The sequence below is a fragment of the Triturus cristatus genome, chromosome 4_2 (genome assembly GCF_964204655.1).
Source record: "Triturus cristatus chromosome 4_2, aTriCri1.1, whole genome shotgun sequence".
In the NCBI taxonomy this organism is placed as follows: Eukaryota; Metazoa; Chordata; class Amphibia; order Caudata; family Salamandridae; genus Triturus; species Triturus cristatus.
The window spans coordinates 143,781,674-143,794,328 of NC_140586.1; the positions used below are offsets into that span (position 1 = coordinate 143,781,674).

The following is a 12,655-nucleotide window of genomic DNA, read 5'->3' on the forward strand; positions in this document are numbered from 1 at the left end:
AGACACATAATGAAGGCTAAGCGACAGGGACTGACTGCCTAGGGAATCAGAAAGCTAAATGAACAGGTCCAAGCATGGGGCCTTCTCACTCATGAGAAACACACCCATCTAATGAAATATTACAATCAACTTTGTAAATGATGTTTATCAACTAATTGACAAAGAGTGTGATTGCATGATAACAGGTAGGAGATTGAAGTCTGCTAGCAGAGCAAGTCTTTTTTTAATTCTATAGGTGTGATTCGTTTAGATGAATGAGTAGGATAGGCGCTGCCAGAGATGCCAAGCCCATGATTGCATTCAATTAACCCTGTTTGCTCTGATGCAACCAAGCCCAGAAATTCAAACAGATAAAAGGGCCGCGTCTGTGGCTTAACAACAGAGGGGTTCAGTCTCCTTCAGTCTTTCCTCTGTCCCTGCACTCGCTTAAGGTTTCTTTCCACTCTACATCCCTTACAAATCAGCCATCATGAGCATGAGGCAGACCTCTCGTGGAGTTGGGAAAAACTATAGCGCCGCTTCTGTTGGAGGTGGTGGTGCAGGTGGTGCAGGGAAAATGAGCTACTCCTCTGCTTCTCACTCTGGAGCTGCTAGCGTCGGCAGCAGAAGCCTCTACAGCCTCGGTGGGAAAAAAAGGATCTCCATCCCCACAGGCAGCCATGCTATTCGTGGCAATCTGCTCGGTTTTGGTGCTGGTGCTGCCAAAGGGGGGGATCTTGGATTCCCAACGTGCCCTCCTGGTGGCATCCAGCAGGTCACTGTCAACCACAGCCTCCTGGAACCACTCAACCTGGAGATTGACCCCTCCATCTCAAAGGTGCGCACAGAGGAGCGCGAGCAGATCAAGTCCCTGAACAACAAATTTGCCTCCTTCATTGACAAGGTAAGCTCCCAACTTTAATACCCTATCTTTGAAATGTTGAGCCCTTTGTAGACATACTGATGGGAGAGTGCTGTATTCCTCTCACTTCATCGCTTAAAATAATCTTAGAGCCCTGGACACATTATTTACAGCACTGAATGCAAGTTGCTGTTGGTTCATGCACCTTTTCAGTTCTGTAACTCGTATCGATCACATTAGTAAATCGCATTTTTCTTCTTCTTAAGGTTCGATTCTTAGAACAACAGAACCAGGTGCTCGAGACCAAATGGCGCTATTTGCAGCAGCAAGAAAAAAGTGGTAGCAAGAGGAACATCATTGAACCCATGTTTGAGGCTTACATCAACGGCCTCAGAAGAAATGCAGATAATTTGGTCAATAGCAAAGTCCGTTTGGATAGCGACTTGAAGCAGATGCAGGATATGGTGGAAGATTACAAGAAAAAGTACGTAAAACAGCATTTGCCAAGTGAGACCCTACCTAGTGTCACCGATTAAACGTAGATGAGACCTATATAAACAGTATTTCTATTTATTGTATGTTTACAAACCAAGGAACTTAAAACAATCTCCAAATAGAAGTTAAAATGTGTGTGAGCAAGTCAGTAGGCGCATGTGGTACAATACTGTGAGGCGGTGAGGCGCTTCTTGACTGAGACAGGGATAGACGGACAATAGAAAATGTATGTCTTCACTGTGGCACAGGTTGGTCACCCTAGATGGTATGTCAACATATTTACTGTAGCATTTAATTACTGATCAATATATATTATATTTTTAATACAAATTGCCAACCTTAATTGGCTATTTCTCATGAATAGCCCTTATTTATACAGCTCTCTCATTGTTATGTCTTGTTTGAGAACACTGCTGTCTCCAATACTTCTTGCTACCAATTCTTTAAACAATACATAAAGTGAGCATGAAGCGAGCTTTAGATGCATCTAGATGACTGTAACACCTTCACCTCATGCTATTGGCTATTTGGTGTTACATTCTGCCTTCCAGGAAGTGCTTTCACTGACATTCACGACGGTCTGTTTCATACCTGAAAAGTAAACCTAGTCATCACACTGTTTGTAACATTTAGTTCTTTTGAGTCTACCAGATATTCTCTACATATACTGTTGGTTTTACGGTCAGACAATCATTGTATGCTGTGTAGATTTTACAGTCTGATAATCCCGATCTAATCTTTATAAATAGTCCAGAATGTTTAAATCGTATCTCCTGAGCCCATCTTCAAAGCCACCTTTGCCACAACGCTGTATTATAGGAGCGTGCTCACGGATTTAGGGGTTGGGCTTGTTTTGGGAGTAAGAAACAGTATCTGGAGACTAAAACGACTTTCAGTATATAGAACCTAAGGTTTAATTAGAGCCCTTGCAAAGGCAGAGCAATGAATATATTACTTGCCTGCTTCTTAAACTCAAACGTTGGACTTTTATATAAAAAAATCTACCTTGTGTAAGTGAAGGAGCTTCAGCGTGTTCTGCAAGAGTGCCCGAGGCAAGCATGGTACAGAGTTAGTGCCACAGACCATGCAGGCGTGGAAGTAGGCATGCTTCGCTCTCTGACCATCTTCAAGTCTTAGCTACTGTTTTCACCACTGACCTCCCTCTTCCTCATCCCAACAGGTACGAAACTGAAATCAACAAGCGAACAACGGCAGAGAACAATTTTGTGGTGCTCAAGAAGGTAAGCAATACATGCACAAGTGATGGGGTATGCTTCTTACGAAGCACACGAAGAGAAGCATGCAGAGCACAAGCCTGACAAAATAATAATAAACCTGGAGGAACATGAAATAGAGTCCAAGAGAAGAGACCATTTACAATAACCTTTCATATTCCCTTCGCAGGATGTGGACGCGGCCTACATGAAGAAGGTGGATCTGGAGGCCAAGGTGGACTCCTTGAGTTCAGAGATCCAATTCCTCGAGTCCGTCTATGAGGCGGTATGCTCTCTTATGTTGCTTTACAACCTTCAGATTTGCTGTTAACCTCCCACAATGAAGATACTAGATTGCCAAGACTCCTGACTGAGATTGGATTGACAGACGTCGCAACTCTCACATTTGAGTATTGAGTTAAGACTGACAGGGTTTCTAAATGCACAATATCACTACTGACTGAGCTCCGACCAGTTGAAGTTCTAGGTTTCATCATATTGCTCTATTTCTTTTATTTTGGGTGGATTCCAGGTTGCAGCATCTTTTTTTTCCCACACTCTTGGCATGAGTCCTAGGCTCTGTAACCCTACTCTGAAATCCCTTTGGCAGGAGGGCAAGCTCCAGTAATTCTAGCCAAGCCTCACTAATTAGTCTCTTTTTGGTTCCCATTTTCCTCTACTAAGGTTGCCTAGATAGCTACGCTACATCAGATATACATTTCTGGAATCCACATTTCTGTGCCGAATTTTCACTGAGCAGAGTACAGTCAGGGCAGCAAATGACTGGAGTTGGCTTCCAGTACAATGTGTCCTCTTTCAGTGTTTCTGCGCTGAGTTTCGATTGGCTGAAGCTTTAACTCCCATAAACCTGTGCTGTATAAACCTGTACTGAGTTTCCTGTGACAAGAGCCCATCTCCTGCATTCCAGTACTTCTGTACTGCTGTTCTGTCGGCAGCTGTTCTATTTTCAGCCCAGCTGTACTGCGCTTCAGACAATAGTCCTGGCTCCAGTATTCACCTGCTGAGGGTTTGTTGACATGAGTCCTGCTCCCATAGGAATGTACTGAATTTCCAGTGACAAGAATCCAGTCACCTTTGTACTTATTTGTTTATTTATTTATTTGAGAGTTCTCTATAGCGCTCAGTCACTCTGGACTATGTGGGCGCTGCACGCATAGAACAACAATTTAATGTAGCAGTAGAAGTAACAATAACAACATTTAAAACAAGGAACATGACTCTAAAACGTATCAGGGAGTGGGACGTAATACTGAAGGAGATCTAACAGGCTTCATCTGGAGAGGAGAGGAACCACAAATATACATCACATTGAGCTTGCACTCAGTGGAGTCTTACCTCCTGTATTTCTGTACTGAGCTTCTGTACCAGGAATCATGTCTACAGCATTCGTGTACTGAGCTTACACATCTTGCATCCAGTATTGCTGTATCGCTCTTCCCGTCATAGGATTGCTCCCTGCAGTACTCCTTTAGAGTGTTTCCATTGCACACCCTGGCTCCAGTATACCTGTATCAAACTTCTATGTGCAGATATCTTGGATCCACTACTTCTGTACTTCCTCAGTCATGAGCTCTTGTTCCCAGGAGTCTGGGCCCCAAAAATCCTATAATGAGTTTCTGTCGACAGTCCGGGCTCCAGTGTTCCTGCACTGAGGTTCTCTCTAATCAAATCCTGGTCACCATAACCCTGCACTGAGCTTGCTGTGACAAGAATGCATTCACCTGTACTCCTGGATAGATTTCCCTTTCACAGGAGTCCTGCCACTAGTACGTCGGTACTGAGCATGCAATGGCAGGAAACCATGCATTTCTATACTGGTCTTCCACTCCCAGGGCCTTTTGCGCCATGTTTCTTCATCATGTTTCTGTCGATAGTTCTAGACCCAGTACTTTTGTACTATACAGTACTTCTGTACTGAATTGCTGTACGCAGAGTACATTCCCCAATTGTCGGTATCGTTCTGTCACTGAAATTGGTTTTGGATACCACTACCACCTGAACCAAGTTGGTGGCTTCAGGCATTGTGAACACATCCCTGTGCTGTATATCAGCTTGAACCATTATTTATTTAGATGTGAATTGAACTCAGATGTTTAGCAGTATGGCTGAGGTTGTCTATGTTGCTCAATGGGAACGTATAATGTTAGATGGGATTACACATAGATTGGTGCAGTGGTAATAGAAATCCTAGCATAGACGGTGAAGCAAACACCATAATAAACATTGAGTGCAAATGACATCTTCATTTGATTTACAGCAAATGGCCGAATTGCAATCACATATGTCAGACACGTCGGTCATCCTCTCAATGGATAACAACCGGCAGCTGGACTTAAATGGCCTCCTGGCAGAAGTCAAAACTCAATACGAAGAGATTGCAAACAGGAGCAAACAAGAAGCGGAGCGTGAATTTGCAAACAAGGTATGAGACCTGGAAATAACAAAGTACGCTTACTCTACACTGTGGACCAATGATCAAGTATTTAGGACGCTCCCTAAATGAGAACAAATGTCACTTCATTAATTGTCATTGTCTTTCAAGGCAGAAGAGACATTCAATTGACACAGGATAAAGGTAGAGGGTAGAGAGAAATTATATATTGGGAGTATGTGCCACAAAACCTAGGTTATGTATGTTTACACTACCTAAAACATCTCAGCCGTGGGATGGATCATAGGAAGCATGTCAATTGAAAAAGAGTGAGGAGACCTTACAAGCTGATGTAGTACAACTTTTCTCTTTTTAATTTTTAGCTTGTATTTTCCTGTGGTGTTTTCGAATCTGCACTTGGGGAGATCTAGAGATCTTGGGTTCCTTTCAAAAATTTGAAGTAGGTGAGGTTTTCCTTTGGCTCATTCCAATTTCCTCTTGTTTATGACCCTCTAGTTCCAGAAGCTCAAGGAGGTGGCTGGACAACATGGCGATAGTCTGAAACACACCAAGAATGAGATCTCAGACCTGACCCGGCAAATACAGAGGCTGAAGGTTGAAATTGACAGTGTGAAAAAACAGGTATGACATGGAATTTTAAAAACACTGGCCTACCTGTGTGCACAACAAAACCACTAATGCACATATTTACAGGTTGGGCATCTGCAGACCTACTTTCTGAAGAGAAATGCTCATTAAGATAATATAAAAGAGCGACAAATCTCTACTTACCTTTGAAACACACCACAAGATCTCTCTTTTTGCTGAGATGAAGCATTTTCATTTTTTCTTTTTTCTGTAGTCTACCCCTTCAGATGCGCATCTTTCACTTCTCACGTGATAAGCGCATGGTTAATTACTTTCTCTGCTCTGTTGCACTGGTTCTTATAATCTCAGCTGCTCAGAGACAATTCTTTTTTCACTTAAACATGCATTGCATTGGGCATCACAGTAAGTCAATGATTTTTTTCTCAAACCGTCAGTTTCCTAGGCATGTTAGATACAATGAAAAGTGCAAAATTGCCCATAAGTTAACTACATGAGCAATGATGTTTCTAAATACTTGAACAAGATGTTCCTATTGCTTAGCTTGAAAACAGATATCTCTCAGGACATTAAGCACATCTCACCATGGCTATGTTTTCCGTTTCCCAGATCGCAAGTCTGCAAAGTGCTATCGCAGAGGCAGAGGATCGTGGAGAGCTTGCCCTGAAAGATGCCAGGCAAAAGCTGGGTGGACTTGAGGCCGCTCTACAGAAGGCCAAGGAGGATATGGCTCGCCAACTGAAGGAGTACCAGGAGCTGATGAATCTCAAGATGGGCTTGGATGTAGAAATTGCTACCTACAGGTCCCTGTTGGAGTGCGAAGAGAGCAGGTGAGTGCACAGCTTGGAGTCACACGGGTACGCAAATAATCAATCTAGTCCAATCCATGTAAGCACCCACTGCACATTAATGTGGAATTCAGTGTGTGAACCAGGTTTGTGAAACCCTCCCACTGTTGTCCTTTTTAGTAGGATTTTCAAAATAACAGAGCTGATGATTCTTTGCATACAGACTAGCCGGCAGCAGGGAATGTGACCAGGCAGCGGACTGTGCAGCACAGTGCGCCCTCGCTTCTGATAAATTTCAGCCCCATATACAATGAACAAAGATTAGGTCTACAGCCAGACCATTCTATTCTGCACTTGATGCTGCACTCGAATTGAGGGCCCTTCCAGCATCTGCCCAGTGAATGCAGTAATAAGGGAAGGAGCAGCTACACAGAGGCACAGTTGTAATGATGCAGTCCTTATAGTGGCGGTCTTCGAGAAGGTGTCATATTCACAGAATAATATAAATCCAGAGAATCTTTGGCAGTCTAATCCAAAAGTAGTGAAGCCTTTAGGCCACACCCTCCAATGAATAAGCTTTACACTGTGTCTGAAGAACGAGATTTGGTCTATGAGGCAATCAGTACCCTTAATAGCACTACAGCCATTGTAAATTTGTGGACAAATCTTTAGATGAAAGGAAAAAGGGATGCGGACAGACAGTACATTGTCACAGTGATTTCATTCCGATGCAAGATCATGCATAGTATTTGTCCCAAAAGTAAATTTCAGCCAGTATTTGGTAATTTAGAATTAGAGTGAATAGCAGTATTCATTTCCGAGTGAAAGGAAAAGGAGAAAGCATTATGGTGCACATTTGTGCTAAACAGAAAGGAATGGCAACTTTTTGCATAGGTACCTGAAGATATGAAACCATGGCCTTAATTTCTGTGCTTTGGTGTGTGTATGCCTGACGTAATACAGCAATAGTCGAACACTATTTCTGCTTGCTGTTCCTGAGTGATCTTCTTATAAGTGAGAAAAACTAGAGCTGCAGTACCCTTAAACTAACTCTACTTTCTTTATTTTTCAGAATGTCTGGCGAGATTCAAAATTCTGTTAGCATCTGTAAGTGCATTTCACTATTGTTTGCACCTGTACCTATAATCATATCCTTAAACTTGTGTCATGTTTGTTATGGTTGCAAATGCTAGAGCTCACCAGCTGATGAAAGAAGCTTGGATGGGGAATTGTATCCGCCTGCCCTTCAGCAGCTTCGTTTGACCATGGCTCTGCTTTCAGTGCAATGGTGTCCCATATAGCAAATCTTTCTATGTATAGAAATCGTTTTCACTTATTGTTTGAGCAAGGCATTGATATGTTCTCTAGAACCGATACCAGGGATCTCGAATATAGGATCAGACTCAGCACCAAGTTATCCTATTTGTTAATTTCCCGTTTTTAACCTGCAGCCAATGTCTAGGAAGGAGCCTTTATCCCTAAAGTTGTGACAGTCGATTGTGCAAGTGCCAGAGGAGCGTAGGCATTTAGGGGCATATTATCAAGGATGGCGTTAAAATTATCGCCGCTTTAGCGGTAGGAAACTGCCGCTAAAGCGGCGATAATGGGCTTGATAATATGCCCTTCAGAATTCCAATAGAAGTCCATGTTCTGGTGTGAACATGGGCTTCTATTGGAATTCTCTGCGGCATATTATCAAGCCCTGCTTTAGCTGCAGTTTCCTGCTGCTAAAGCGGCATTAATTTTAACGCCGTCCTTGATAATATGCCCCCAAATTTGTAGATATGAAATAAAGCCAGCGCTCTCAAGATGTTGTTCTCTTTTAATAGAGGAGTTAATTTCAGACGGTTAACTGTGACTTGTTTTTCACTACAGCGGTAGTCAGCAGTGCTCACAACCCCACTCCAGGAAGTACCAGTGGACAAAGCTATGGACAAGGAGCCGGTGGACAAAGCCATGGACAAGGAGCCGGTGGATACAGCAAGCAGAGTCATAGCTCAGTGGCCGTGGCCTCAACAACCTCGACCTCCAAGAAGAAGTTTTATTAAGTCAGAAGGTTGCCAGACCCCACGTGAAAGAAGAGCTTTCCTGCTGTCTGACTGCAGCACTGACCCCCTGGAGTCCATCCAGCCCACCTCTCTTCCATATCTCCCTCATCAAAAAAGACTTTACCTGCAGACCTCAAGCTGCCAGTATCTGTGTTATCCCACGGTCAGGCAAAGTATTTACACAAGCTAGTCCACCAAGCAGATATACATTCCTACTGACTTAACACCTCACATGGGGGTCAGAAGTGGAGATAATCTTTATGTTGAGAAACTGCCAAGTGGTATTTGAGGGAAGGAGAGGGGGTGATTGCAGTGGGCTAACCCTTCCATCCCTGAGCAGTTATTCTTACATTTCCCTTTGCTGGTGGAGCCATGATGCCTTTAGGCTCTATGCCACAGAATTAGTTATTGCTGCCCTTCTGTCTTTCCTTGAGCGTCTTCGCACTCTTTACACCAGGGAATCTTGTGCTCACCTGTTGCTCTACCTGCTGTATGTCAAGATCATAGTGGTGAAAGGACCCATTTAACAGCCACTTAGGAAGAATTTTTAGGATTGTCCATTGACAAAGAAACCAAAGGCAAAAATATATAATTTGCCTTCCGTGGGGTGTAAAGTGCCAAAGACGGAAGAAAGATCTGGTCCTCTCTTCTTGAGGGATAGATCTTAAAATTCAGTTAAACTTTGTTATTTTCTTTCTAATACTATGAATTTATAGGATATGCACTTCATCCCCACAATCTACATTTAGACAACTGTTCATGATTTCTACTTGTAACACTTGTGTAACTTCAATTTCTGAGTGAACCAGACCGGTAGGCTCCCTGGTGTCCTATGTACATAGAAACTTCCTGGTATTGCTGGTTGTCGGTGCTCAGGGCTGGGACCTCCCAACTCTCTTGTGTCTCTTATTAAACTGCTTGTCAAATTCAACCTGTGTTTTTAGTCTTTGTGTTTCAACTCTTGGTTTCGCTAATAGGGCAAAAGCAACAATTGGAAAGTAGCAGAATCTGTGATGCACTGATAAAGCAAACTTATAAGAAATGTAACTTAGTCCTTCTCGTAGGGGGCCAACACCACCACCAGCAGTATAATACATTGACTTGTTGACAATGAGTATGGGAAAGGTGGAATACAAGCACTTCAAATTGATTAATGAATATCCAGAATAAGGCACCCCTCAAAAGTCCACACTTTTACCAGCTTGTTCGATAACTACTAAGAAAAGAGTTTACCTGACGGAGCCGAAGGTGTTGGAGATACGGCCACACTTTCCACCAGCCTCCTCCTGAGCGAAAGGGCTGTAATTAAGGTCTGTTACTGAGTCGTTCATTTATAACACCTACCTATGGAGGCATGGTATGCTTTTGCTAAAATTCACAACACTGTGGCATAATACGGTTCTGAAGGAATAGGACAAAGCTATTTCACAACTGTTCCCACTGAAGCGCTCCTTAACATATGCACCAATCTTGATAAGTTTTCTTTTGTCACCCATTATTCTCTCTTCAATTCTCAGTTTGAGCCATTTAAATCTTATCATGGCTGCAGCAAAAGTGGCATACTCACACTGTGTGAAGTGCAAACAACCAGTGATAACACATTGTAGTACATAAGAGTCTAAGACAATCTCACACAGAATGCACACAGCCTTCAACAGTCTCTAGTTGACACAAAAAAGCATCACATAGCTTTCAAGAAACTACAGTGTTTTGGGCAGGAATGGCGAATCACCACACCCAACCCTTATCTGAATGTCTCAAGTTTAGGAATCATTTTTCTGTAAAAATGTCTAAGAAACTTCTCTCCCAGTGCTGACAGTCTGCACTTTGGACACGACGGGGGGTAAGGGAGGGTAGAATCTGTTTCTGTGTATACAGTAGGGGTGTGGTACAAGGCAGTGTGCAAACATTTCCACACGTACAGCCAATGCCAGCTCTAGGGCGGTGCGATCGGTGCCACTGCGCCGGATGCTGACTTGGGGTGGGGGCTCCATTTTATTGTTTTAAAAGCACCAGATGCTATGTTCCTTGTCCCAGCAATGTTAAAGAATCAATAAAAATGTCACAATAACTCCAGTGATTAATTTTCTTTGTGGAGAGAGACTGGAGCCTTGTCTGGTAGAGGACATTTTGACTCATCATAGAGCAGAAGGCTAATTTGCCTGATGCAAAGAACTGGTCCCATGGAGATCACAAAGTGCATACACTATGAATAGGTCAATGGGTTATTGCTTTTGTCAGAGAGATCCTTTTGTTACTTGCGGATTTAAAGTTAAAATCCTAATATAGAGCAGTGTCTCAATTACTTACCGGTAAAAGCATTACTCTGAGTCCTACTCCCTCACTTCCATTACTTACGCAATGAGGCACCCCTGCCTCACCAGACACCCATATCACGTGATTTATCACACGGGGACTATAAGTAGCCCCCAACCCCCTCAAACCTCTTGTAATACCACAGAGACCGAAACCATACCAAAAGGTTGGCCTGAACAACCAGGGAGGGAGGGAGGGATGTAAGTAATGGAAGCGAGGGAGTAGGACTCAGAGTAATGCAATTACCGGTAAGTAATTGAGACATTACCTCCTCGTCCCTTCCTCGTTTCCATTCCTTACGCATTGAGATGTACAAAGCCAAACAGGACAACCAAAAAAGGTATCAAAAACACGCTTATCAAAAGAAACACAGGCAACAAGGAAAACCACTATACAGGAACCATAGCGGAAAGAACCTTGTACCCAAAAACATCAGCACGGTCAAGCTCCTGGCCAATCCAGTAACGAGAGGCGAAGCCCAGGCGGCAGCCCAGGAAAACTCAGAAATGGAAGCCCCTTGGACCTCCGCACAGGCACCGCCATGGACCGAGTGGAACAACCCTGAACCCCCAAAGGAGAAAGTGCCCCACCAGAGTGCACGCCAAAGAAATCAGAGACCGAACCCAACGACTCAAAGAAGTAGAAGGACGCAAACCCCGACACACAGGCCCAAAAGTAACAAAAAGCGAATCAGAGAGACAGAAAGGAGCGACCCGCTCAAAAAAGACCAGGAGAGACCTCCAAACATCCAAAGAGTGCAGCCGCACCCCAGACTCTGATGACGGGGAATCAAAACAAAAAGGAAGGAAGAACCAACTCCTGACCCCTACGGAACCGGGAAACCACCTCAGGACGAAAGGAAAGAACGGTCTCAAAAAGATCCTGACCTCAAAATCCCGATAAAAAGGAAGTTTGGAAGAGAGAGCACCCAGCTCACCCAGGTGGCGAGCAGAGGAAATGGCCGCCAAAAAGAAGGTCATGAGGGACAAAAGGTGCAGGGTCCACAGAAAGCAAGGGCTCAAATGGAGGGAACATCAAAGCATCCAAGACCAGATACAGATCCCAGGGGGGAAAAAGTCACCGAGGGGTAGGAAGAATACAACCTAAACCCTCAAAAAAGCGACCAACCAACCCATCCGGATCCGAGAGAGTGTCCCAAGAGCTCGAAATGCCTGAATCACAGCCCTCTGCAAACGAAGGGAAGAAACCAGAAAGCCCAAGGCAGCACCCTCCGGGAGAAACAGCGACACCTCAAACAAAGAAAAGGAAGCAGGGACCAAACCCTTGTCACAACACCACCGACTGAAAGAACGCCAGTGCCTCAGGTAAGACTTGTCAGGCGACTGGCGCCTAGCTGCCAGCAGAGTAAAGGTCAAGCCAGCCGGAACCCCTTTACGTAGCAGACCCAAGCGTCCAACCACGAGGCCCCAAGCGCATCCTGGCCAGAACATCCCGCAGCAACACCAGTAATACCAAGGGGGACGGAGACAGAGGCAGCAACCACTCCACCCCCGACCCCATCTCCACCAGGAGAGGAAACCAGGAGGCACAAGTCCAAGCCAGAGCCACCAGAACCACCGGAGCCCCCAAGGAACGGACCTTCAGAAGGAAGCGTAGAAGAAGGAGGAAGGGAGGAAAAGCATACAGAAGCCCGTGAGACCAAGGCCAGGAGAAAGCATCCACCACCCAGGCCGAACCCTCCCGACTGCGGGAGACAAACCGGGCCACCTTGGCATCGCCCACACATGCAAAGAGATCCACCACCGGAACACCCCATCGCACCGTCAGTACCACAAACAACTCCTGACAGAGGCAGAAATCCACAGAGGACGGGATGGTCCTGCTGAGAGCATCCGCCGGGGAATTGAACACCCCCCAAAAATTAACAGCTGAGAACGCCACCAGATGACACTCTGCCCAACTGAACAACTGCAACGCCACCAGAACAGGAGATG

General features: G+C 44.5%; 1 protein-coding gene across 1 annotated transcript; it reads left to right on the forward strand.

Moving 5' to 3' along the window:
* Positions 1–382: 382 nt before the first annotated feature.
* LOC146833183 (keratin, type II cytoskeletal 6A-like) lies at positions 383–9,315 on the forward strand. The gene is made up of 9 exons (XM_085600839.1): positions 383–883; positions 1,108–1,325; positions 2,517–2,577; positions 2,741–2,836; positions 4,829–4,993; positions 5,459–5,584; positions 6,158–6,378; positions 7,409–7,443; positions 8,212–9,315. Exons 1-9 carry the CDS (start codon positions 470–472, stop codon positions 8,382–8,384), a joined length of 1,509 nt encoding a protein of 502 aa, XP_085456965.1. The 5' UTR covers positions 383–469; the 3' UTR covers positions 8,385–9,315.
* The last annotated feature ends 3,340 nt before the right edge of the window (positions 9,316–12,655 follow it).

Excerpts from the sequence above, each read along its gene's own strand:
- LOC146833183 (XM_085600839.1), top strand. The coding sequence starts at position 470 with ATGAGCATGAGGCAGACCTCTCGTGGAGTTGGGAAAAACTATAGCGCC. Across the intron at positions 2,837-4,828 it reads TCGAGTCCGTCTATGAGGCG|CAAATGGCCGAATTGCAATC; the intron begins GTATGCTCTCTT and ends TTTGATTTACAG. Across the intron at positions 7,444-8,211 it reads TCAAAATTCTGTTAGCATCT|CGGTAGTCAGCAGTGCTCAC; the intron begins GTAAGTGCATTT and ends TTTTCACTACAG.